The sequence below is a fragment of the Gekko japonicus genome, unplaced genomic scaffold, assembly GCF_001447785.1.
Source record: "Gekko japonicus isolate JY-2015 unplaced genomic scaffold, Gekko_japonicus_V1.1 scaffold593, whole genome shotgun sequence".
In the NCBI taxonomy this organism is placed as follows: domain Eukaryota; kingdom Metazoa; phylum Chordata; class Lepidosauria; order Squamata; family Gekkonidae; genus Gekko; species Gekko japonicus.
Window position 1 is genome coordinate 851974 of NW_015169191.1, and position 24703 is coordinate 876676.

Genomic DNA, 24703 nt, shown 5'->3' on the forward strand with positions numbered 1-24703 from the left:
GCTACACTTTCAGTGACGACTGAAGAAAAAATTAAAGAGAATTTGATCTCCGGCATGAAGTATCTACAGGAATTTCTGAAAAATTGTCAAAGTCCATCTGTGAAATGTACTGCTGAAATGGCAGCACTGAATGTTTGCTTTGGCATGTGGATAGAATGCTGTGATAAAGGTATGGGAATGTATAAAGTTGCTATTGTATGGGGATGTTCAGTTCAGCTCAATTTTATTGCATAGGGCCAATGGCCATTAGAAGTGATAGGAAATAATATACAATAAAATATTGTACAGTAACACTAGATTAAAGGTGTTCCCTTGCTTGAAAGCCAGTGGAGTCCGACTAGGGATGCGGTGCTCATCTCCGTTTCAAAGCTGAAGAGCCAGCGCTGTCCGAAGACGTTTCCGTGGTCATGTGGCCGGGATGACTAAACACCAAGGCGCACGGAACGCTGTTACCTTCCCACCGAAGTGGTTTCTACTTATCTACTTGCAATTTCTTGCTTTCGAACTGCTAGGTTGGCAGGAGCTGGAACTAGAGATGGGAGCTCACTCCGTCATGCGGCACACCCAGGTCTCAAACTGCTGAACTACTGACCTTCCACAGCCTGCAGTTCAGCATCTTAACCACTTGACTGCAGCTCCTAAGGCACTATAAATATTACATTTTAAAACTTATTTCATAAGAAAAGAAAAAAATCCTGTATGGGAATATATAACGCTGCTATTATTTATGTTGCTATTGTGTACTTTGACAGGGTCCAGGTGGGACTCCAGCCCAGTCTGCAAGTACATTATCATGGCATGGGCTGTCTATGACATTCTGCGGAGTATAATATGCATCTTTCTTTCAAGTCTCATGTAATTGTTCATATATACGTATGGGATTTTGTGTGTGCGTATAACAAAGCGGTACTTGAAATGGAGAAATGATGCTTAAAAATAATTATATAATTGTTATATACAACAATCACAGACACATTTGGATCATGTGGTACTGGTACTTGAAAAATACATAGATGGAGGTACTGATGGAATGAGTGAATTGTGTGGAGATTTGAGTACAGAGCTTAGTTTTAAGTAAGACTCATGAGAATGCAATTTTTTAATTTGTGGTAACAAATTCTAGGCCTAGACCACATGTTGCAAAAAGAAGAATGTGAATAGGTATAGCTTTTTTACCACAGAGTAATTCCAGCCAGGGCTTTTCTGCACACTTGACTCACTCCTGATCTGGTCTTGATTTCTAGATCTCCCGCTCCTTTGGTATGTAACAATCACATATACAGACTATCCCTTAGGTTCTTTAAGTTTGAAACTTCAGGGCAAATTCTTTTTTAACTGGAGACTGCTTTATGATACTGAAGTAAAAAAAAAAAGTAAAAAGCAAGATAGTACAGGAACTGAAATTGTTTTTTTGAGATCAATAGAACAGTGGGTATGTCTGATTTAGTAATCTGGGAAACTAGTAAGGCTTTTACAAGAGGATTGTTTCTTAATATTATGGCTTATAGGGAAAAACAGCAAACATGCTACCTGTTTGTAGAGGGTTTGGTTAGTTATTGGAAAAGATTTATTTATTTATTTAGTATACCACCCTCCCCACATAGCAGGCTCAGGGTGGGTTCCATCAGACACAGCAACCTATATACAATATACAAAGAATTAAAAACAATTAAAAACTCCAGTAAAATACAACAACATTCCTCTGGTACAAATCATAGTCAAAGCCTCAAAAATGCAGTCTATTTCAAGTTTGGGTCCTTAGATGATAATACAGATCTGACCTGCTGAGGGAAGGCCCAGTAGAGAGGGAGGGATGCCCTAACTAAAAGCCTCATGGAAGGGCTCTGTCTTGCAAGCCCTGAGGAACTGTAGAAGGTCCTGCAGGGCTCTGATCTCATATGGGAGCTCATTCCACCAGGTAGGGGCCAGGGCTGAGAAAGCCCTGGCCCTAGTCAAGGCAAGACAGATGTCCCTGTGGTCGGGGACCACCGGAAGTTTTTGGTTGGCAGATCATAAAGCCCTTTGGGGCTCATAGAGGGAGACGTGGTCTCACAGATATGCTGGCTCCTGGCCATATAGGCCATATAGGGCTTTAAAGGTGAACACCAACACCTTGAAACGGATCCAGTACTCAATAGACAGCCAGTGCTGTTCGCACAGCAATGGGTGGATCCGCATCCACACAGATGACGCAAGTCAACACACACCCTGCTGCGTTCTGCACGAGCTGCAACTTCCAGAGCAGAATCAAGGGCAGCCCCACGTAGAGAGAGAATTAAAATAGTCCAATCTGGAAGTGACCATTGCATGGGTCACTGTAGCTAGGTCCTGGGGTTGAGATATGGGGCCAACTGCCTGGTCTGTCTCAGATGGAAAAAGGCAGACCTGGCAGTGGTGGCAACGTCAGCCTCCCTAGTTAGTGAGGCATCCAGGAACACCCCCAGGCTCCCGAATCCCAGTCCCTCACAACCCAGGTACAGGACCTCTGTCTTTGATGGATTCCATTTCAGTCTGCTCTGTTGTAACCATCTAGCCACGGCTTGTAATGCCCTGTCCAGAGTTTCTGGGGCAGAGTCCGGGTGGTCCTCCATTAGTAAATAAAGCTGGGTGTTGTCCACATATTGGTGACAACCCAGGCCATACCTCTGGATAATCTGGGTGAGGGTGTGCATGCAGCTATTAAACAGAATTGGGGAGAGAATTGACTCCTGCAGCACACCACATTCTAGTAGGTGTTGCTGAGATAATTCCCCCCCAAGGGTTACCCTCTGTCCCCGACCTTGGAGAAAGGTGTTTAGCCACTGCAAGGCAAGCCTCCTTCACATTGGTAAGGTGGTGGGTCAACAAAGCATAGTCAACCATATTGAACTGGTAAATAAATAAAACACATATCTCTAATAACATTATAAATGAGTTAGAGATGAGATGGAAATTAAATAGACTCACTATGGAGATAATCCAGAAAAATATGTTATTTACTAGCTAGAAATATTTTGAAATGGGAGAAGACCAGGAAAACTTGCTAATACAATGAATAAAAAAGAAGTTATGTGTGATTACTTCACTAAAGAAAAATCTATATCTTTAGTATCTGATATGATCAGAACAGCTTCAGAATTTATGAAATATTGAAGTTCTTTATATCAGACTCAAGATCTCCAGCTGGCAAAGATATGTGAGTTTACAGATAAATATCCCCCAGTTAAGCAATGAAGATAGGCAAATATTAGATACAGAAATTAGAACTTATGTCTGCAATAAAATTTTTGTCAAAGTCAAAAACTTCTGGTCAAAATTGCCTCTCCCCAGAATATTTTCAGCAGTTTAAGGAAATTATACCAGTTTTGGGCAGAGAGTAGGCTCATTGTAATCCACACACTAAGGAAAGACTCTCAACTTACTATATATAGACCCATCAGTTTATTAAACTATCAGCATAAAATACTAGCAACAATTTTAGCATCTCAATCAAAAGCTGTGATTATCAAATACTTATCAGAAGATGAAGCAGGATTGATTCGTCATTTAAAAAACATCAGCAAAGTGTTAAATCTGATAGAATCTATTTAAAAAGAACAGAAACAAGCCATTTTTCTATTCCTTGATACCGAAAAAGTATTTGATAGGGTGGAAAATAATTATCTATTAGAATGTTTAAGAAAATTTGGTTTTGTTGGATGGAATTAGTTTACACTGGTTCATTCTCTAAAATAGCAATTCACAATACTGTGTCTAAAACAATTGAGATTAAAAGGGCAGTTAGACGAGGCTGCCCACTGTCTGCTTTGCTGATTGCATTAGCAATTGAACCTTTTGCTTTGATGGTGAAGAAGAAGAAAAGATTCAGCATGTGGAAATGAAGGGATATCATCATAACATCATTTTATATGCAGACAATATTGTTCATAATTTTTAATGACCCACTAAAATCTGAAAAAGGATTAAAACAAATACTTGATGAGTATGGGTCAGTATCTGGTTATAAACTTGATGTAGATAAAACAGAAGGTCTGTTTTTTAAGCTGAATAAAGAAGGCAGGCATGCTAAGCATCCAAATTAAGGGGGGATTAAATATTTAGGAGTTAATATCTCTATAGAGATATAGAGGTTTGTGACATTGTACAGGAGGCAGCAATCACCACCATCCCAAAGAAAAAGAAATGCAAGAAAGCAAAGTGGCTGTCTGATGAGGCTTTACAAATAGCAGAGGAAAGAAGGAAAGCGAAAGGCAAAGGCGAAAAAGAAAGATTTACCCAACTGAATGCAGATTTCCAGAGAACAGCAAGGAGAGATAAGGAGGCCTTCCTGAATGAACAATGCAAAACAATAGAGGAAAGCAATAGAATGGGAAGGACTAGAGATCTCTTAAAAAAAATTGGAGAAATCACGGGAGCGTTCCATGCAAAGCTGGCCATGATAAAGGACAAAAACGGTAGGGACCTAACAAAAGCAGAAGAGATTAGGAAAAGATGGCAAGAATATACAGAAGAACTATACAAGGAAGACCTCGATGTCCTTGACAACCACGACGATATAATCACTGACCCCGAGCCAGACATCCTGGAATGTGAAGTTAAATGGGCCTTAGAAAGCATTACTAACAACAAAGCTAGTGGAGGTGATGGTATCCCAGCTGAGCTATTCAAAGTCTTAAAAGATGATGCTGTTAAAGTGCTGCACTCAATTTGCCAGCAAATTTGGAAAACACAACAGTGGCCACAGGATTGAAAAAGGTCACTATACATTCGAATCCTAAAGAAGGGCAATGCCAAGGAATGTTCAAACTATCGCACAATGTCACTCATATCACATGCTAGCAAGGTCATGCTCAAGATCCTACAAGCTAGGCTTCAACAGTACGTGGATAGAGAACTGCCAGAAGTACAAGCTGGGTTTCGAAGAGGTAGAGGAACTAGAGATCAAATTGCCAACATTCGCTGGATTATGGAGAAAGCAAGAGAGTACCAGAAAAACATCTACTTCTGCTTCATTGACTATGCTAAAGCCTTTGACTGTGTGGATCACAACAAACTATGGCAGGTCCTTAAAGAGATGGGAGTACCAGACCACCTCACATGTCTCTTGAGAAACCTGTATAAGGGTCAAGAAGCGACAGTTAGAACCGGATATGGAACAACTGATTGGTTTAGCATAGGAAAAGGAGTACAACAAGGATGTATATTGTCACCTTGCTTATTTAATATATATACAGAGTACTTCATGCGAAATGCTGGGCTGGATGAATCACAAGCGGGAATTAAGATTGCTGGGGAAAAGATCAACAACCTCAGATATGCAGACGATACGACTCTAATGGCAGAAAGTGAAGAGGACTTCAAGAGCCTCTTGCTCAGAGTGAAAGAGGAGAGTGCAAAAGTGGGCTTTGAAGCTCAACATAAAAAAAAACTAAGATCATGGCATCCGGCCCCATCACTCCTTGGCAAATAGAAGGGGAAGTCGTGGAAGTAGTGACAGACTTCACGTTCCTGGGATCCTGGTTAGACAGTCTCATAGATGCAACGAACATGAAATTGAGCAAACGTCAGAGGACGGCGGAAGATAGGAAGGCCTGGCGTGATCTGGTCCATGGGGTTGCGGAGAGTCGGACTCAACTGTACGACTGAACAACAACAAATCTCTATAGATAATAAAGATCTCTTCAAATATAATTTTATTTCATTAATTTCTGAAAATAAGACAAAAATATATACCTGCTCAAAACAGAACATCTAATCTCTGGGCAGAATTAATATTACAAAAATGTCTATACTTCCAAAGATAAGCTTTATGTTTACCAATGTCCCAATTTTAATACAAGATAAGAAACGGCAAAAGCTGCAAATTTAAAGAGTTTTATTTGGGTCATAAGAAATCAGGAATAAATCTGACTAGTGCACTTGGTCCATAGCATAGGGGAGTTTAGGGTATCCTAATATCACAATTTATTACCATACAACTCGACTCTCTTGGTTAATCAAATGGATATCACTGTACCCTTTGAAGTTGTGCTAGAAATAAAGAGGCACAAATATTTCCATATTTTGATCTTTACAAATTAAAAGCTTTCTAATGGCACAGCTAAGGATAGGAATTTTGGAGAGGGTTAACATAATTTGAAGAGTTATCTGTACAAGGGAAAACAAAGCTTATTCCTAGCATCTATGTCGATAGACTCAACTTTCAAGGAGGGAAAAGGCTATCAAAAAAGTGGCAGACTGCTTTAGGTCATCAATTGAATCCATTTGTTTATAAGAGAGTCGATTTTTTCAATGAATTTCTTTTGAAGAGAAAACATAATTAAAATGGGAAGCCAGTGGTACCTGTCACTGGATAGACACTCCAAAATTTATAATACCATGACGAATTGTTGATTTCATAGCAAAGATAATACTACCTTTTTCATAGGTGGTGGGAGTGCTCATCATGAGCTGTAAAATATTGGAAAGTAATAGTAGCAAGTAGGGGTGTGCGTTTTGGATCTCCCCAAGCTGAAAATATACCTGGAAAGTACCTTATTGGTATTTATAGGGTATTTATATTGGCATCCCAAATGTAACCAGGTTTTCTTGGGAAAACCGAAAAAAAGTCCTGGATATATTTGGGAATTAGAAGAAGAAGAGATTGGATTTATACCCCGCCTTTTACTACCTGAAGGAGTCTCAGAGCGGCTGTTTACAATATCCTTTCCCTTCCCCTCCCCACAACAGACACCCTGTGAGGTAGGTGGGGCTGAGAGAGCTCTTTTGATAACTGCCCTTGAGAGAACAGCTCTGAAAGAACTTATGACTGACCCAAGGTCACTCCAGCAGCTGCATGTGGAGGAGTCGGGAATCAAACCCGGTTCTCCCAGATTAGAGTTTGCTCTCTTAACTGCTAAATCAAACTGGCTGTCTTACTAGGTAGAGCTGAAAACAGTGGAGAGGGAGGAGCAGATTGCTTTTGCCTCAGCTGTTTGTCCGGCTTCTACCTTTTAAGTTTAAAGGGAATGCAGAAGACAACCCAAGAATCAGTTATGTCGGCAGAGGACAGGCTGCTCCTGCCAGCTAGGCTTGGTACTAGCTTCTCATGCAGCCTGGTTTGAGAGAGTTTTTGTGCTTTCCTCCCCTCTAGGTAAAATCTCCACAAATTTTGATGAAGCAGTTGAAGTTATGAGACTTATTCACTCAGTGCTTATAAATTATGATGATTTATTGAAGGAGACTGATTTCCAACAGATTGGCAAATACCTTAGGGTCCTTGGATTTGACAACTTGGCAGTTAATTTAAAATACCTCAAGGTAAATGCATAATTATGGTACTATTTTTATGTAAATATAAATGTATCTCAATTAGATTTTCTGAAGCCATTTGCTCTGGTTGGAAAAAGCTTTAGCTCTAATACTGGAAATCTGTGTTGGCCTCCTTGGACGTTAGCTGCTTGTTTGCAAATTATAACATCATGACACAATACTTTAGTACTGGAAATGATTTTGTGGTCCACTTCCACTAGCATAAAAGTTAGTGGAAGGTTGTTGTTGTTGTCCTTGTTAAATTGCAGTAGACTGATGGGCAGAGAAAACTGCATTGTATCCAGAGTGCTGTTTCTGCTTGTACACTACATGGCACTACAATGTTGGTGTAAACTTTTAAATGTAATAATGTTAAAGAATAGTAGTGCAAAGTGGGTGGTCATAATTACATACACATGGATCATTCCATATCTGGTGCTCTGAGTTACGGACAGTGATCCTTGCAATAGTAGGTACTGGAAATGAACTATGCTGATACTTCTTTGGATGAACGTTGGTGTGTATTGTATTATGGGAAAGAAAAGTACTCATTTTTAAAGATGCAACTAGATTGAATTGTCTGAATGCTTCCAGGATTTGGAAGATACGACAGAGAAACTGAAAAGGAAGCCTTCAAAGTATGCTGTTGGCATTGGGTCCTCTCGCTTTCAGTTACAGTATATGGGTCACTATCTCATACGGGAAGAGAGAAAAGATCCTGATCCCAGAGTGCAACATTTTATTCCAGATACATGGCAGGTATAAAGCATGTACCAAAAAGAATTTTCCTGTTTTTATGAAAAATGTACTTCAAAGAGTTTATATACAAAAACATGAACACATGTTAGGGCTGACAGTGAGATGCTAGATCTCTTGGATTTTTCTTTTGCTTGCACTTAGCATAAAACTATGAGTTATGCATATTGTGTGATTTTGAGAGGCTCAGGTTGATGCTGGAATTTGCTGATAAGAATGGTTACCCATTACTGATAACACTAAGTAATCCACTTTCAATCCACTTTTAATGCACTTTCCAACTGGATTTTACTGTGTGAACTGGCAAAATCCAGTTGGAAAGTGCATTGAAAGTGGATTATTTAGGGTGTGTGACTGCAGGTCTACAAGAATAATACTTTACATTTACATCCCAGCCTTTCTCCAAGGATATCAAGGTAACATCTATGTATGGGTGATCCCATTTTTGTACACAAGAATCCTGTGAGTTAGGAGAGAAAGAAATACTGGCCCAGGTTCATCCAGTAGGGTTCGCAGCTGGAGTATCAGTTTGAACTAAGGTCACAGAGTCAAAATGCACAATATGATTGCTAGTGAATCATAGAGTTGGAAGGGATCTCCAGGGTCATCTAGTTCAACCTCCTGCACAACGAAGGAAATTCACAAATACCTCCCACCCACACCCCCAGTGACCCTTACTCCATGCCCAGAAGATGGGAAAAAACTCCAGGATCCCTGGCCAAACTGGCCTGGAGAAAATTGCTTACTGATCCCAAAGTGGCAATCAGCATTTCCCTGTGCATGTAAGGAAGGACCACTAGAACTAAGCACTGATTCAACCCTTCCTGCCCTCCCTTCTCATGATCTGCCTAAGTTAACAGAATGAGCATTGCTTTCAGATGGCCATCTAGCCTCTTTTTAGAAACCTCCAAAGAATGATAGCCCACCACTTCCCGAGGAAGCCTATTCCACGAGGAACCACTCTTAACTGTCAGGAAATTCTTATTAATGTTTAGGCAAAAACTCTTTTGATTTAATTTCAACCTGTTGGTTCTGGTTCGACCTTCTGGGGCAACAGAAAAGAACTCTGCACCATTGAGTTGGGTCTAGAATGCCCAAAGGGCAAAATCTCTTATTCATACAGTCACATTTTACTGTAAGTTTATCCTCTTTACTTTTATATGTGAATGTACACAGATAAGAGAGATTGAGTGAATAAGAGTGTTAATATACTACTTTTTATCTGCAGAGGGAACTTCTTGACATTGTGGATCATAATGAGTCTGCAGTAATTGTTGCTCCTACATCATCAGGAAAAACATACGCCTCTTACTATTGCATGGAGAAAATCCTGAGAGACAGTGATGATGGCGTGGTTGTGTATGTTGCCCCTACAAAGGTAGGAAATAACTTACTAATTTATTCAGTTTGAAATTCCTTTAAACTTATGTAATTTCCATGAGCTATCTGTGATAAAATGCATCGTTGTATTACTTTTACTCAGGTAAGGATGAAATCCTGAACTTCTTATTGAAGTTCACAGAAAGAACTGATAGTCCCAGACCCTGTGCAGAATAATTTGCTTTCCTTTATCTTACCCAAACTTGACCAAACCATTTTGGGCTTCAGTGTGTTTATACTTTAATTAAATTACAGAAAAATCATATTAAGGGTTTTTTTCTGAATTTAAATAAATCTAAATGGCATGTTTTAAAGTATACATACATATTTGTATTTTCTGGCAGTTTATTTTTTGTTTTATGTGTTACTATTATGCTGTTTTCCCTAATTCAGGCTCTTGTCAATCAAGTATGGGCAACCATTGACAATCGGTTTAACAAAGCACTGCCCCCCGGCATGACAGTCTGTGGTGTTTTCACACGAGATTATCGCCATGATGCCTTAACTAGTCAGGCAAGTAGTATATTATGCCTGGGAAGTACATTTAACAACTTGGCAGGGAAAGCACGAATATATCTGTAGTACAATGGAGAAAGTATTGTCAAAGCCAAACCTTCCCTCATGTATTACAATAAACTGAGGTTCAATTCAGTTATTTTGTAAAAAACTCCCATTTTCTATTTCTAGCCAGCAATACACATCACTGATATTTAGCTGATATATAGCTCTTCAGAACTTTGTGCGAATGAACTGTCTTTACACTCTAGAATTTCCCAAATACTGTAGAGCTTTCACCTTGGCCCGCATTAATCGCCTGCCCTCAATGCTACTGGAAGGGAGACACATTCTCTACTCCCAACATCTGTGCTCCTGCCAACAGAATGCAGGTGAAACAGTGAGACATGTGTTATTATACCGCCTCTTTTATAAGGACATTTGTTCCATCTCACCCCTGCTCTATCTAAGTTCCCAGGAAGATCTGATAAATTCTATACGTATCTCCTTCTTGGCAACCAATGTAATGAGACCACCTGTAAAGTGGCCAAATTCGGTGCTGAGGTTTTGACCATAAGAAAGCAGATATCCCAAACCTTTTAATAGTCTTTTATCTATAATTTTTAACCCTTGTATTTTAATTTAATTTTATGTTTGTATGTACACTTTGCAAGTAAACTGCTTGGCTGATCTTCAATTGAAATAAATGCTGCTGATGATGATGATATTTAGCTCTAATATTTAGCTCCACTCATGCTTTTAGCCTTCTGGTGTTCTTGATCTTCATAACATTAATTTAGATGTTAAGCTGTTATTAATGAGATATTTATAAAATGTCATAAGTATTTTATTTCAGATACTGGTCACAGTTCCTCAGTGTTTAGAAATCTTACTTCTGTCGCCTCGTCGCCAAAAGTGGGCCAAAAGGATAAGATATGTTATATTTGATGAGGTATATATTCCTGTGTTCTATTTAATGGTATCAAAGGCTATCATTATTACTGCTATCTGTATATCTATACCCCATTCTCATTTTTTAGCACCCAAGATTGGTTTTGTAGATCTGGAAGTCAAACTGTGTGGATAGGACTAGGCTTGACTTTCAGCACTTCTCATTGAACTGTCATAAATTTAATGAACTTTTAGGCAATAAATGAGAGGGAGGACCATGTTAATTTTAGTTCACTTCACCATGCATGTAACGTTTATTCATCTTTCATCTTCTTGTGCAGCCCCACATTGGGACTATGCCTGCACAGGTCAGCCACGGACATTTTCTTTCTAGCTAAAAAACTCCCTTCCCTCAATTCCTTTTTTGCCAGCACAAGGATAGGAAGCTTACTAGCACACTCTGTTGATTTTTCTGCTTCATCATCTTTGGGATACAGAAAGTCCACATCTATTGAGATTTGTTTGTTGTACTCCATCTAGAATCTACTTTGAGAAGCAAGTCCCTTTGCTGGGGAACCTCCCTTTCCATTGTGTTGTGCTTGAGCTCTTGTTATGGCGTCCAAGGCAGTCTTTTAAAAATGTTCAAAACGTGGAACGAAAATGACGCATAGTGATAAGCATGACCTTCTGTGCCTAGGAGAAGCCCACAATTTTGGAGTTTGTGCAATTTACCAGCACTTTACCCCCAAGGCCCAGTCATATAGGGGCTCTCAGCTGAAAACCGTACTGTGGGAGAAGGCTTTGTCTTCCTTTGTTTCTACCAAGGTGACTACAAGTTCTGGTTTGCTCCCTCCAGCTCCGACTAATGAAACCCATTCTGGACCCCCATTGGTCTGTTAGGTTCCTACGGGCCCAACTATCACAAAGGCTCTGATCTCTCTGAAAAGGGCCACTTCAGTCATTCAGAGGCAGAATCTAGGCACCTGTGTTTACCTTCTCTGGGACCATCGACTAAGGTCCAGTTGCAGTCCAAACCTCCAGTGAAGAGGCATAAAAAATTAAAGTATAAGGGCAAGGTTGAGGTTGTGCCCAAGTTGGGACGTGAAAAGTCTTCTAAGGGTCTCTGGACTACGGGGATCTGGACATCATCCTAGTTCCCCCGCACACCTCATTGCATCACCTTGCCTCCTTGGCTGATCCTTTTTGAATGTAGATGAAGATCAACCTAGCATCCCTGTAGGACAATTGATATCCTTGGAATCGGGACCTCACTTATCTTGGCAGCCTGTGGCTCCCACTTAGCATTCTTATTACATCCAAATCTATCTTGGCCTTCCCTACTGACAATGCTTGCCAAATAGACCCAGCTCAAACTGAGCATCATTGTCAAGGCAACGATTGATTTTAAGAGAAATTTGGTTTTAAGTACTAGCACTTTTATGATGGTATGTAGGTTGCTTTTGTGTATTTTATTGTATTTATTGTTTTATTGTGTTTTAATGTCTGTTCACCGTCTTGAGCCAGTTCGCCTGGCAAGGCAGGATACAAGTGGAAAATAATAAAATAAATAAATAATAAATAATATATTATTTTGTGATTTGTAACCCACCTTGAGCCCACTTGTGAGGAGGGCAGGGTAAAAAAAAAATCAAATCAATCAATTAAATAAATAAAAAATAAATCCAAGAAAAATAGACGCTGGGGTATCTAGCAGGAGACACTGGAGATAATTGTTGCACCAACTTTATCAGGTAAATCAGAATCCTTCAAACTACACCATATTCCATTAGTCTTATATAGGGTTTTCAAGGTCTTTGCCTTTTGGAAGACTTCCCCCTTTTCAACTGGATTCAGCCACCTCACCATTGCATGTTGGCACCTGACACCTTTAGCTCCACTCGTGCTTTTAACCTTCTGGTGTTCTTGATCTTCATAACATTGATAAGCATTTGTGTTTTTATCCACCTGGCCATAATCATCCATCTTATTAATTGGCACATTCTTTCTGTTATCTCTGATTTGCAATTATTTTCCTCCTCTTGCTGTTTATTCTCATTTCACTTATGATCTTGCATGGATTTTAGTCTATTTATTGTCACATTATTTGTAATCTCCCAGGAATTCCAGCCTTTCAACCTTCTCTCACTTGTATACTTCACACGTACTACCTTCTGCTCCAACATCTCTTGTAGCGATGTTCAAATACACACCTTGAATATATTTTAATCTGTATATCAGATGATAATAGCAATAAGTGGTTACCAGTTACCGAGTAATTCATGATAAGTTAAATGGGCTGATATCTGGGATACAATATACAGAGAATTAACCATGCTGGTTGCTCCATTGTTAGATCACTAGGAACATGGATCTGTACCCCAGTGGTATCCCCAAGTACAACTCTTAATAGTTTCCCATGTAACTATTCTTGCTTGCTATTCATTACTATGGGGGAAGGTTAAGTGCATCTGTTGTGGATATTGGTGTGGTGAAGGCACAGTATGTTCCACAGAGCTGATACTGGATATTCCCCTCCCTGAACAACAGGTCTCTCACAGGTTATATGTGTAATGTGCGAAATCTAGAACTGTGTCTTACAGCTACAGTGTACTAAGAAAAGTAACAATATATTTGTCATACAATATACATCTGTGGCCTAATTTGTTTTCATTAGGTCCACTGTCTTGGAGGTGAAATTGGTGCAGAGGTTTGGGAGCATCTCCTAGTTATGATTCGATGTCCATTTTTGGCTCTTTCTGCAACTATTAGCAACCCAAAACATCTCACTGAGTAAGAATTATGTAAAAATTGGCATGTGAATTCATTCCCTTTGTTGTATAGGTAACCGTGTTGGCATTCATTAGTCTCTGAAGGTTGCATGCAAGGCTATTTTTTTCTTCCTTCAGTGGAAAGGAAGCCCATGCATGCTACATTCAGACAATGCATTTTGTTAGTACCACAGAGAGCCCAGTCTCTTCTTGCCTTCCCTTTCCCCCTGTATCTGCCTGTTTCATTTTGGGAAAGGAGAGATTAACAATGAATCAAAAGAGCCAGTTTGGTGCAGTGGCGAAGAGAAGAGAGGAGATTGGATTTATACCCCACCCTTCACTCAGAGTCTCAGAGCAACTTACAAACTCCTTTCCCTTCCCCTTCCCACAACAAACACACTGTGAGGTAGGTGGGGCTGAGAGAGCTCTGACAGAAACTGCTCTTTTAAAGAACACCTCTGACAGAGCTATGGCTTGCCCAAGGTCATCCAGCCAGCTGCGAGCGGAGGAGTGGGGAATCAAACCCGGCTCTCCCAAATTAGAGTCTGTGCACTTAACCACTACACCAAACTGGCTCTCTGGGTTCATTGTTAATCTCTCCTTTCCTGAAATGAAACAGGCAGATTGTGGCGGACTCTAATCTGGAGAACTGGGTTCAATTCCCCACTCCTGCACATGAAGCCAGCTGGGTGACCTTGGGTCAGTTACAATTCTCTCAGCCCCAAAACAAACCTAGGTAAAGGTTCCCTTGCTTGAAAGCCAGTCGGATTCGACTCTAGGGTTGCGGTGCTCATCTCCGTTTCAAAGCCGAAGAGCCAGCGCTATCCGAAGAAGTTTCCGTGGTCATGTGGCCGGCATGACTAAACACCAAGGCGCACGGAACGCTGTTACCTTCCCACTGAAGTGGTACCTATTGATCTACTTGCAATTTCTTGCTTTCGAACTGCTAGGTTGGCAGGAGCTGGAACTAGAGACGGGAGCTCACTCCGTCATGCGGCAACTCGGGTCTTGAACTGCTGAACTACTGACCTTCCACAGCCTGCAGTTCAGTGTCTTAACCACTTGAGCCACCGCAGCTCCATAACAACAAACCTACCTCACCATAAAAAGAGCTAGAGTTTCAGGCTGACGGACAATCTTCGGATCTCCTGGCTATACTATACCCACTGCCATACAATAATTAATTAACAATGTGTCCAGCATTGTTAATTAATTAACAATGTGTCTTAAACAGTGCTCTGTTCTGCTGGGGAGTGGGGACACGCTGGACCTGTTCTCTTTCCTCTTTTTTAGAAGACAGAGGGAAACAGCTGGCTCATTGCCTGACTCCCAACCAAGCTTTGTTTAAAACAGAACTCTATTCTGCAGGTGGCATGCATAAGAACAGAGGAAAAACTCTGCTAGATCAGAATTTTTAGTACATTTTATTCCCCCCCCCAAAAAAAAAAATACTTCAGAGTATATCAGTAGCATAACCCTGAGAAATAGATATCCCACAAGCTTCATGGCAGAGTGGGGGATCTGAACCTGTCTCTCCATGGTCCAATACTCTAAATATTATCCTTCCTCTTTCTTTCAAAGATGGATACAGTCAGTAAAGAGGTACTGGCAACACACTGAAGCTAAACTAGCACGGAGCTCCACGGCTGTTAAGAAAGTTGCAAAAGGAAAGAAAGGCATCACAAAGCAAAAGGAATCATACAAGGTTAAATTAGGTACGTTCCTGGAACGATGTATAACAACAAAGAGTAAGTTTCTATATTTATGCAGTCTTAATGAGGGTTTCAGAAGTATGTTAACTAGTTAAATTTGTGTCAGGATGCATTTGACATTTTCAATAGACTTTATAATCTAAATATGATCAGCTCACTTATTTCCTGTATTCCATTTTCTACAAGGTTAAATTAGGTACGTTCCTGGAGTAAGTTTCTGTATTTATGCAGTCTTAAGGAGGGTTTCAGAAGTATGTTAACTAGCTAAATTTGTGTCAGGATGCATTTGACATTTTCAATAGACTTTATAATCTAAATATGATCAGCTCACTTATTTCCTGTATTCCATTTTCAGTGGTGTATGGAGAGAGATACAATGATTTAGAAAAATATGTATGTTCCCTGAAGAAGGATGAATTTGCTATCGATCACTATCATCCCTGTGCTGCACTGACTGTAGACCATGTAAGTTGATAGCACTATTAGATTAAAAAGTGATCTATAACTACGTTAAAAAGCTTTAACTGTCAAAACAAAAGAAAAATAATGTTCCTTTGCTTAAAAGGAAATTTTGTCCTGTCTGTAGCAATTGACTGGTGAATATTCAGCAGGGGTTTTTTTTTTGGGGGGGGGGGTGAGTATGAAATTAACAACAGGAACAAAAGCCTTACTGTTTTTTTTCTTTGGCTTTACAGATTGAGAAATATGGCTTCCCCTTGGACCTTTCACTGTCTCCTCGAGAATCTATTCTATTGTATGACACCATGGTAGAAGTTAGAGAAAACTGGCCAAGGAAACACGTATGTAAACATTTAGATGTTGTTGGTACTCAGAGTAATTACCCTACCAAAAGGAGGGGAAGGGGGGTGGGGGAGAGAAGTTATTTGATTTGAATTCATTTCAGGTGCACAGTTGTATTGATATTTCCGGGTCTTTTTCAGAGTCTAGATCCTGAGGAGTTTTTTAAGGACAAGATTATAATCACTAAGACAGAGGCAAGACAGTATGAGAAACAGTTGAAAGAAGATCTAGAGATGTGGATTAAACGTGGCCTCCAAAATGAGGTATTTCTTATTTCTCACCTATTTTTTTTCCCAAACAATTTTTATTCTTTTTCAAAAGAAACTATTTCTCACCTAATTATTGGTATATTTACTTCTTTGCTAACTGTTGCTGTTTTTGGCTAGGCAAAAAAAGTGCTGCAGCTGCTCAAACCTCAACCTACTTGCTGTGCTGAAAAAGAGATGAGAACCAATTTTCCTCGTTTTGTGGAAAAATTACACCAGATGAATAAATTGCCTGCGCTGTTTTTCATGTAAGGAATACAAATGGGGAAGAGATGTGTTATGCATAATAAGGGAGGTAGTAATTTGTATCTGAAAACTAAAATGTATCTGTCATGCATTAATGGTCTCAGAAGTTCAAACTTGTTGATTCCTTCCACGAATATCTATTATATACACAAATCATGTTTACTGTGCTATAGGGATCAAACCTGAGCAGGTCTTCTCTGAAGCAACTGTTAGCAGAGTGTAGACTCTGCTCTGGAGTGTAGACAATTGCAGAGAACAAAGTATTTTTTTATTTAGAGAAGTTACACTACTAGATAAATAAAGTGGTGACTTAGCTACATGGCTGGCAGGAAGAGATGTGATGAAATAGGACACGAGCTGGAGAGTTGCATTCTGGGGACAAAGAAAGAAACAACATTTAGCAGAAGGAACATTTCCCTGACTAGCTTTTCCATTTGCTGCCCCCTGTAGGAGCTGTTTCTTTTTGTACTCTTGACATTATATATTCCGACAGTCAGTTCCAACAGCCTTGGGTGAGATGTAAAATTTCTGGAACCCTTCAAGCCTGAAATTTTGCGAGGACCCCCCCCCCCCCCGAAGTTTTGTGGAAAATTGAAATATGCAATACTTTCCTATCAAACCTAAACTTCATTCATCAATTTAACAACACAAAATTCATCATTGTAAATGGAAATAATTGAAAACCCTGAATTCTTTAATGTATTACCATAAAAAACTGTAACATATTAATTGTTCCTAAAATTATTTCTGCATCTGAATAAAACCTAAGCTATACAATTAAGAATCATTACTGCTAGGATAGGTATTTGCATAATACTTTATGATAAGCTAACTGGAAGCTGAACTTCCCACACATACAATAGGGGTTAATTTAAAAGATTTTAATTATACATTTGATATTACCAGAGTAGCTCTGAGCTTGTCTCTCTGCACCAGCGTTGAACCTTTGTGTATATGGAGAGTCTCACTCTCTCCTCACCAAGAAGACCAGCAGCTCAGGTGAAGAGAGTGAGTGTGCCCAAGGCTCTTAGAGGAGAGCATCCTGGAGAAAGGAAAGTAAAATCCTACCCCACTGTGTCCAGCTTCTTTTTTTCCTGGGTGGTTGAGAGGTGATGGTTGTACTCTCTCTTGTCTGCAACCAGCTTGCTCTCCTCTCGGCAGCTACTGTGGAGAAGGGTGTAGATTGGTGGAGAGGATGGGCCCTTTACTTCCACCCAGGCATGCGGCCCCAATCCTTGGAGGCTCACAGCTTAATCGTCCTTCAGTCCATGGGACAGTGGCTGTTGAAAGGGGGAACAATTTGCTAACTGACTCTCTCAACAGAATTCATTTTGAACAGCCTGTCACTCAAATATTATCAGATTCTGTTAGGCATTAATCCTTGACAGTCTGGCACATGCCACATTGGGGAACAGCTCTCAGAAAAGTCACTGTTGCCATGCCAAAGAGCCACATGTGGCTCCAAGATAGCTATAGATTCTATAAGAGCATGTCAAACAATAATTCTAGTCTGATGGAACATCTTGAGATAAAGATCCTCTATGGAGCTCTTAACAAATATGCACAGTCGGGCCACCTAGAGCTAGTATCAGAGGTCGATTTGGGGGGAATCGCGGGGATCGCAGTTCCCCCGGGCGGGGGCAGGGCACACAACCACGCCCCGCCCCCTGCTTCCGGCCGCCCCACTTCTGGCCCTCATTCAGCCAGGAGGAGGCAGGAGAAGAGGGAGGGTAAGTTGCTTCCTCCCCGCCTCTCCCCACCCCTGCCTGCCTGGGGAGCGGGCCGTCCTCGCACCCCCGCCAGCCTTGCAGGTCCACCGCCAGGCCCCTGATGGGGCTCATCAGTGGAGCCGCAAGGCCGGCAGTGGCGGCTGAGACCGTTGGGGGCCGGGGGACCTTCGCGGGTCTTCCTCGCACTCCCGCCGGCCTTGCAGGTCCACTGCCGGGCCCCCAACACTTCCGGTGATGTCAGGGGGTGTGGCCTTATGACACACTTCCGATGATGTCAGGGTGTGTGGCATATGCTAATGAGTTATGCTAATGAGTTCCCCTAGCTCTTTTTCTACGAAATGACCCCTGGCTAGTATATAGGTTTTTTCAAATCTGAGGAGTCTCCCCAGTCTGCAAAAAAAATAAATCCAAATTGTTAAAGGGGGGGGGATTTAACCCTCTCAAACTGTTAAAGGTGACTTATATGCATGATCAGACAACGCAAGAAAACCCCTCACTTTGGGTGGCATTTTGAGTTGGTATTTGATTTTGTGGATGTGACTGTGAATACCATCAGAAAGAGTGAAGAGAAGGGAGGAAACAATGGTGGAAGGGTGGAGGTAGAAGCAGTGGAAATGAAAGGGGAAGGGAAGGAAAGAAGCTCAGCTAGATTGGGAGTGGGTAAGGGGAGGAAGTGGAGTTAGCAAAATTGGGAAGTAGAGTTAAAGGCAGTAGGAGGAGTGAATTCGAAGCCATTGAGAATGACTTGCTCATACAGGGGAAAGCAGAGTTGCTTCTGCATGGAGCCAATTCTTTGTGTAGCTCATTGTTACTGCTGCTAAAATTAGGTCTTCAGCTCACTGAGTTTTTGATTTAGAAAGGGAAACATGCAGGCTGCAGCTTTGCTCTTGTAACTTGCTCTTGTAAATAAAATAAATTAATATTGTAACTCCATAACAAAAGGGCTAGAGACTTAATTTCTTCCAAAAAAATGAAAATTGGGAACTGGTAGACAGTTGCAATGGATCATTATAATATTATAATGATATAATCTGGCAATTCTTTATTTTTTAAAGCCCCCCTATCCCCCCCCCGGTATGGCAGGGGAATGGCAACCATTGGGGCTGGGTTGGACCTACGAAAATGTTCCCCTTCCCATCCTCATGGTGTCCAAAGGCACTATGATTGAGGTCTTTCCCAAAAGATCATTCCAAAAAATGTTTGTGAAAGATTTTGGCAAAATGGGAAGAAACACAGAAACAGGACAAATGGAGGACAATGTCTTTGTGGATGTTGCTGCTTTAAGGACCCCATCTCCTTCCTTGTGGAAGGAGCAAAAGATCCATATGGAAATGGTTGAGGTGGGGTCAGGGATAACAGTAAGATGGAGGAGATGAAATATGGAAGCAGGGTAGAAAAGTAAAGAATGGGATTTCATCCCCCCCCCCCCCAAGTCCTTTTGGGACTTCACTATTTAAAATCTAATCATAACTGTGTCTTGAACTTCCATTTTAAGGTTCAAGATTAATGCAGTGGAAAATTGGGCTAAAGAAGTTTGCCAGGCCTTAGAGAAGAAGCAAGAGAACAAGAAGATCCCAGGTTCTGAAAAAGAACAATTGTTAACAAAAAAACGAAAAAAGATTGAAAAGTCTTTGGCAGATCAGAAACAGTAAGTATTATAAACCCATTTTGGGACATTCAGAAGTAAGTACCACTGTATTTATTATGGTTTACTTTGAAGAACGTGTTCGTAGGATTGTAGTCTTTATCTCAGAGTTTCTGTGTATGAGCTTCCCAGTGTATTTTCTAAATAAGTATGTGAGACTTAAATTTGAACTGGCAGTACAAGGCATAAGGAGGGGGACTTAAACCTTCCCCTGGTCTGCTTTCCTGTACTGCTGGGCCTCTTGGGACAAACATACAAATCTTCTGTCAGGACTTGTATCAGAACCTGTTATGTTTTCTTCTTTTTGGCCTTGGTTATTAGCTTTTGACCTTACTGGACTTTAATTTCTGGGTCCATTTTCTTTTATTCTTTGTTACCTACAGTCTTCAGGAGAAACACATTGCTTAAGGAACACTTGGCACACAATTTCTCACCAGTTTTATGACCACACCTGAAAATGTACATTCTCAAAAGCTTAGAATCCATGCAAATTATAATTGAACATATGTAAGCAGAGTGTAAAGATAACTCTTTTCAAAATTGCACTAGAGTCTTGCTAAATTATTTCAGTGTCCACTTTAAGAGACAATTATGGCTCATAGCAGAAGATCAGTAAATACATATATAACTCAGTTGGTATTTTTGTGGCTTCCATGGTGTCATATATAAAACTTTCAAGTCTCTCTGTCTCTCTCTCACACACAGACACACACACAAGCATACACATATAACTTGATGGCAACATTGTCCATTCTTAAGAACAATCTGGGTGTTCTTCAAATAAATAGCTTCAAATAAAAAGGAAATAAAAGCATTTATAATCAATGTATATATGTTTATTCAGTGACAAAAAAGTCAGCCGTGAAGATGACAAAACAATAACTAAGACAGCTGAACTTGAAGACATAATGGATCGCCTTGAGAAGATTGCTGAAATCCCTGCTGACTGCACATATGCAAACGACCAAGCTGTTGATAAGGAGGTGAGCAGAATGACCTTTCTAATATTAAAAAGGATCCCGATAAACTGCTTATTTGTTTGATTTGTACCCTGCTTTTCAGTCAAGACTGGTTCTTAAAGTAATTCAGAACAATTAAAGTCCTTCACAAAGATCCAGTTATCAGTACACAAAAACAGAAAAGAACTGAGAGAAGAAATTAGTGAAAGTAGGCAGGAGGAATTGCAAATAAAGGGGACCAATGTATTCAGAAACCAGGAGTCAATGCAGCTGTCCTAGGAGTAAGCCCATATCCTTCACTTAACTGGACATGAAACTCCCAAACCTCTCCTCTCGCCAGAGAGTTTCAGACCTCCCAATGAGAGGCAGGGAGCACAGAGCACAAAAACAGTTCAACAAAAACAGACAACAACCCTCCTTCCATCACATCCATGATGGACATATCTTCCCATGCTGCAGTGATCACCTGGTATGTTCTGACTGTTAGACTAGGATCTGGGAGACCCAGGTTGAGTCCCCACTGTGCCATGGAACCTCGTTGGGCGACCTTGGACACATCCCACACACTTATTCTAACCCACTTCAGATAGTTGTTGTGATAAAATGGAGGCGAAAAGAATGATGTAACTGACCTGGATAGCCCAGGCTAGCTCAGACTTGACAGATGGTATAAGCTAAGCAGGGTGGGCCCTGGCTAGTATTTGGATGGGAGACCTCCAAAGAATACCGGGGTTGTGATGTGGAGGCCGGCAGTGGCAAACCAAATCTGAATGTCTCTTGCCTTGAAAACCATACGGGGTCACCATAAGTCAGCTGTGATTTGATGGCAAAGAACCCCAAAACCTGCTTTGGGTCTTTGTTGGGGAGAAAGGATGTAAAGAAATAAATTAATAAAGTCCTTTATTCAACTATTCTCATTTACAGTGGCAGCTAATTAGTGTAATCATTTCTTCTGCAAAGGTAGGCCGGTAAAGCGGCGTGCACTTAAAAACATGCAAAAATCCAAGATGTTACTCATCAATGGGATTATTCATATTTTGGCACGGGCTAAAACAATTTACTGTTAATGCATAGTACATAAACCCTATCTTTTTATTTTCTTAGGTTTTACGCAAGATATTTGACCGAACAAAATTTATGAAAAATCGCAAAGAGCTACAAAAACTGGCACTTAGAGGCACTGGGTACCATCATGCCTCTTTAGGGGTTAAAGGGAGGCAAATGGTAGAGATGCTGTTCAGGATGGGATTTCTGCAGGTTTGCCAATTTCCTCCCCATTCTAATACCACTTCCCTGTATGTGAGTTATTTGTGTTATGAACTGTTTCAGTAGTAAAGACAGATAAAGTGGGAATTCCTTGGGGGCTCTTGCATTCTTCTATTTTGAAATTAGGTACTAAAGCTGTCTTCTGTGTGCCCAAGAAAGATCCTGGGGAATAGGGATACAGAAACGATGGATGAATGGGAGAGAGGGAGTCACTGTCATGGCATATTTTCCCTCCCTGTAACATCTCAGGCTTTATTTAGAAGTGATGATGGTGAGACAGAAGTAACGTACCCATGTGGGGCTTTGCATGGCAGGTATCACATTTAAATGTGGTTACTATCCTCTGCATGCACAAAGTCGGCACTCCAGGAGTGCTGTTGCCCTTGTGGATACATGTGCTTTTTTGTGCAGATAGGAGACATTGACATGGATTCTATGCGGCCATTCTGTTGGAGCATCAGCAGCTCTGCTGGTGGAATGACTTTTTTGTCTTCCCAGCTTCTGCTGTAGATTCCTGACTTGTCTCACACGCTGAGTGTTCCGTTCAAGCATAATTGGGGGGAGGGGGAGAAGAAGGCTGCAGTGAAAAGGGGGAAGAAGAAGAAGAAGAGTGAAGAGATTGGATTTATACCCTGCCCTTCACTACCCGAAGGAGTCTCAGAGCAGCTTACAAGCTCCTTTCCCTTCCTCTCCCTACAACAGACACCCTGTGAGGTAGGTGGGGCTGAGGGAGCTCTTTTGAGAACTACTCATGAGAGAACGGCTCTGAAAGACCTTGTAAATGACCCAAGGTCACACCAGCAGCTGCATGTGGAGGAGCAGGGAATCAGACCTGGTTCTCCCAGATTAGAGTCTGCACTCCTAACCACTACACCAAAGTGGAAGGTGGGGAAGCTTTGTTTAGGACATCTACACTTGCTGCATGGCTTAGAATCCAAGCAAATCACTTAATTTTAGTGTGACAGTAGTCATGTGTGGAAACCCTGCATGGAAGAGTTTAACTTGCCTGTTCAGTGTACCATTGGGAATCAGGCAGTGTCTGACAAATACCCTACTTCTCCCAGCACATGCAGATTCATGGATAGAACTACCACCTACATATAAAGGTTTTTGTGGCTGGCTGTGTCCAGGAAAGGAATGTACCTATCCGACACTGTGACTCTGTAGTGAGAGGAAAAAGGAATACAGGGGAAGGGATTAGCTGAGCAACTATTCCTTTTGTTCCCTAAGCTTCCCTTTTTTGCACTGTCCATATGGGACTCAAACTGAACCCTTTACCAGGCAGCTCCCAGTACTTTATAACTTGGTCAGCAGAGCCAGCTGGAGTGTAGAAGACTACTGGAACTAATCAGGATATCTCAGGTTCTATAAAACCCTGGTTTGCAGTCTAGGATCCTTTTTGTGTGAGCATGTGTGCGTATCTGTGTTAACAGCTACTTAACATGTATGCATTTTTTTTTACTTTGTTATACTATTTTTAGATTGTGGTTAACAAAAAATACCTTGAAATATCAACTATTCCTGGTGACTGGGCTTCATTACGTTTGTCCCAGTATTAGCTGATATGCCTGTTTTTATTATTCTGATCAGACTTTTCCCCTGCGTAGTTCCCAGCAGTGTATCTCTTAAATGTTAGCTGCTCTCTTTTTAAAGAGACTGGTGGACCTCCTGATGGCACCTGGTATTTTTGGCCACGGTGTGACTGACTGTTGGCTTCTCTCATGTTCTTAGCATTACTTGATTTTGTTCTAGGTGGTGACAGCCACAGGAACTTTGGCTTTGGGAATCAACATGCCCTGCAAGTCTGTCATTTTTCTACAGAATTCTGTATATTTGGATGCTCTGAACTATAGACAGGTACTAAAATGTACAGGCTAAGTAACTTTATTTATTTATTTGTTGTATTTATAACCTGTCCTCCCCGCAAGCGTGCTCAGGGCGGTTCATATTGCCTGGCACAGTGTGCCAATGTTCATATACAGTCAAAACATTTAAAACATTTAAACAATCAACTATTTCAGATTAAAGTGCACTCAGTGATTATTGACCAAGATGGCGTAACATGTCATGCAGGCTCAGGCAATTACAGGCTCCTAGGTGGTTTGGCTCGATCTCACTGCAGCCAGCCTCCACCACAGATATTAATAGTGGTCGTTGATGGTAATGTGGGCGGCTCCTAATTGAAGGCCTGGTGGAAGAGCTCCATCTTGCAGGCCCTGCGGAACTGCACTAGATCCCGCAGGGCCTTGATCTCCTCTGGGAGCTCATTCCACCAGCAAGGAGCCGCCACTGAGAAGGCCCTGGCTCTAGTAGCCGCAAGCCTGGCCTCCCTGGGGCCTGGAATAACCCCCGACTGTAGTGCTCTGTGGGGTATATACGGGGAAAGGTATGTTGGACCCTGGCCATATAGGGCTTTAAATTTATTTATTTATTTATTTATTTATTTATTTGATTTTTATCCCGCCCTCCCGCCGAAGCGGCTCAGGGCGGCTTACAACAATAAAAGCAATAAAACAATA

At 41.0% G+C, this 24703-nt stretch overlaps 1 protein-coding gene across 1 annotated transcript in view; it reads left to right on the top strand.

Annotated features, from left to right (window-relative positions):
* Positions 1-24703, top strand: part of DDX60 (DEXD/H-box helicase 60) — a 79690-nt gene that overhangs the window by 38710 nt on the left and 16277 nt on the right. The window contains exons 13-28 of the mRNA XM_015416235.1: positions 1-169; positions 7112-7278; positions 7864-8028; positions 9254-9403; positions 9799-9918; positions 10757-10852; positions 13466-13581; positions 15141-15274; positions 15627-15736; positions 15967-16071; positions 16213-16335; positions 16459-16586; positions 19810-19962; positions 20804-20942; positions 22023-22175; positions 23937-24041. The exon at positions 1-169 is cut by the window's left edge and continues 99 nt beyond it. Of these exons, the coding sequence (XP_015271721.1) occupies positions 1-169; positions 7112-7278; positions 7864-8028; positions 9254-9403; positions 9799-9918; positions 10757-10852; positions 13466-13581; positions 15141-15274; positions 15627-15736; positions 15967-16071; positions 16213-16335; positions 16459-16586; positions 19810-19962; positions 20804-20942; positions 22023-22175; positions 23937-24041 (2133 nt within the window). The remainder of the gene's footprint in view (positions 170-7111; positions 7279-7863; positions 8029-9253; positions 9404-9798; positions 9919-10756; positions 10853-13465; positions 13582-15140; positions 15275-15626; positions 15737-15966; positions 16072-16212; positions 16336-16458; positions 16587-19809; positions 19963-20803; positions 20943-22022; positions 22176-23936; positions 24042-24703) is intronic.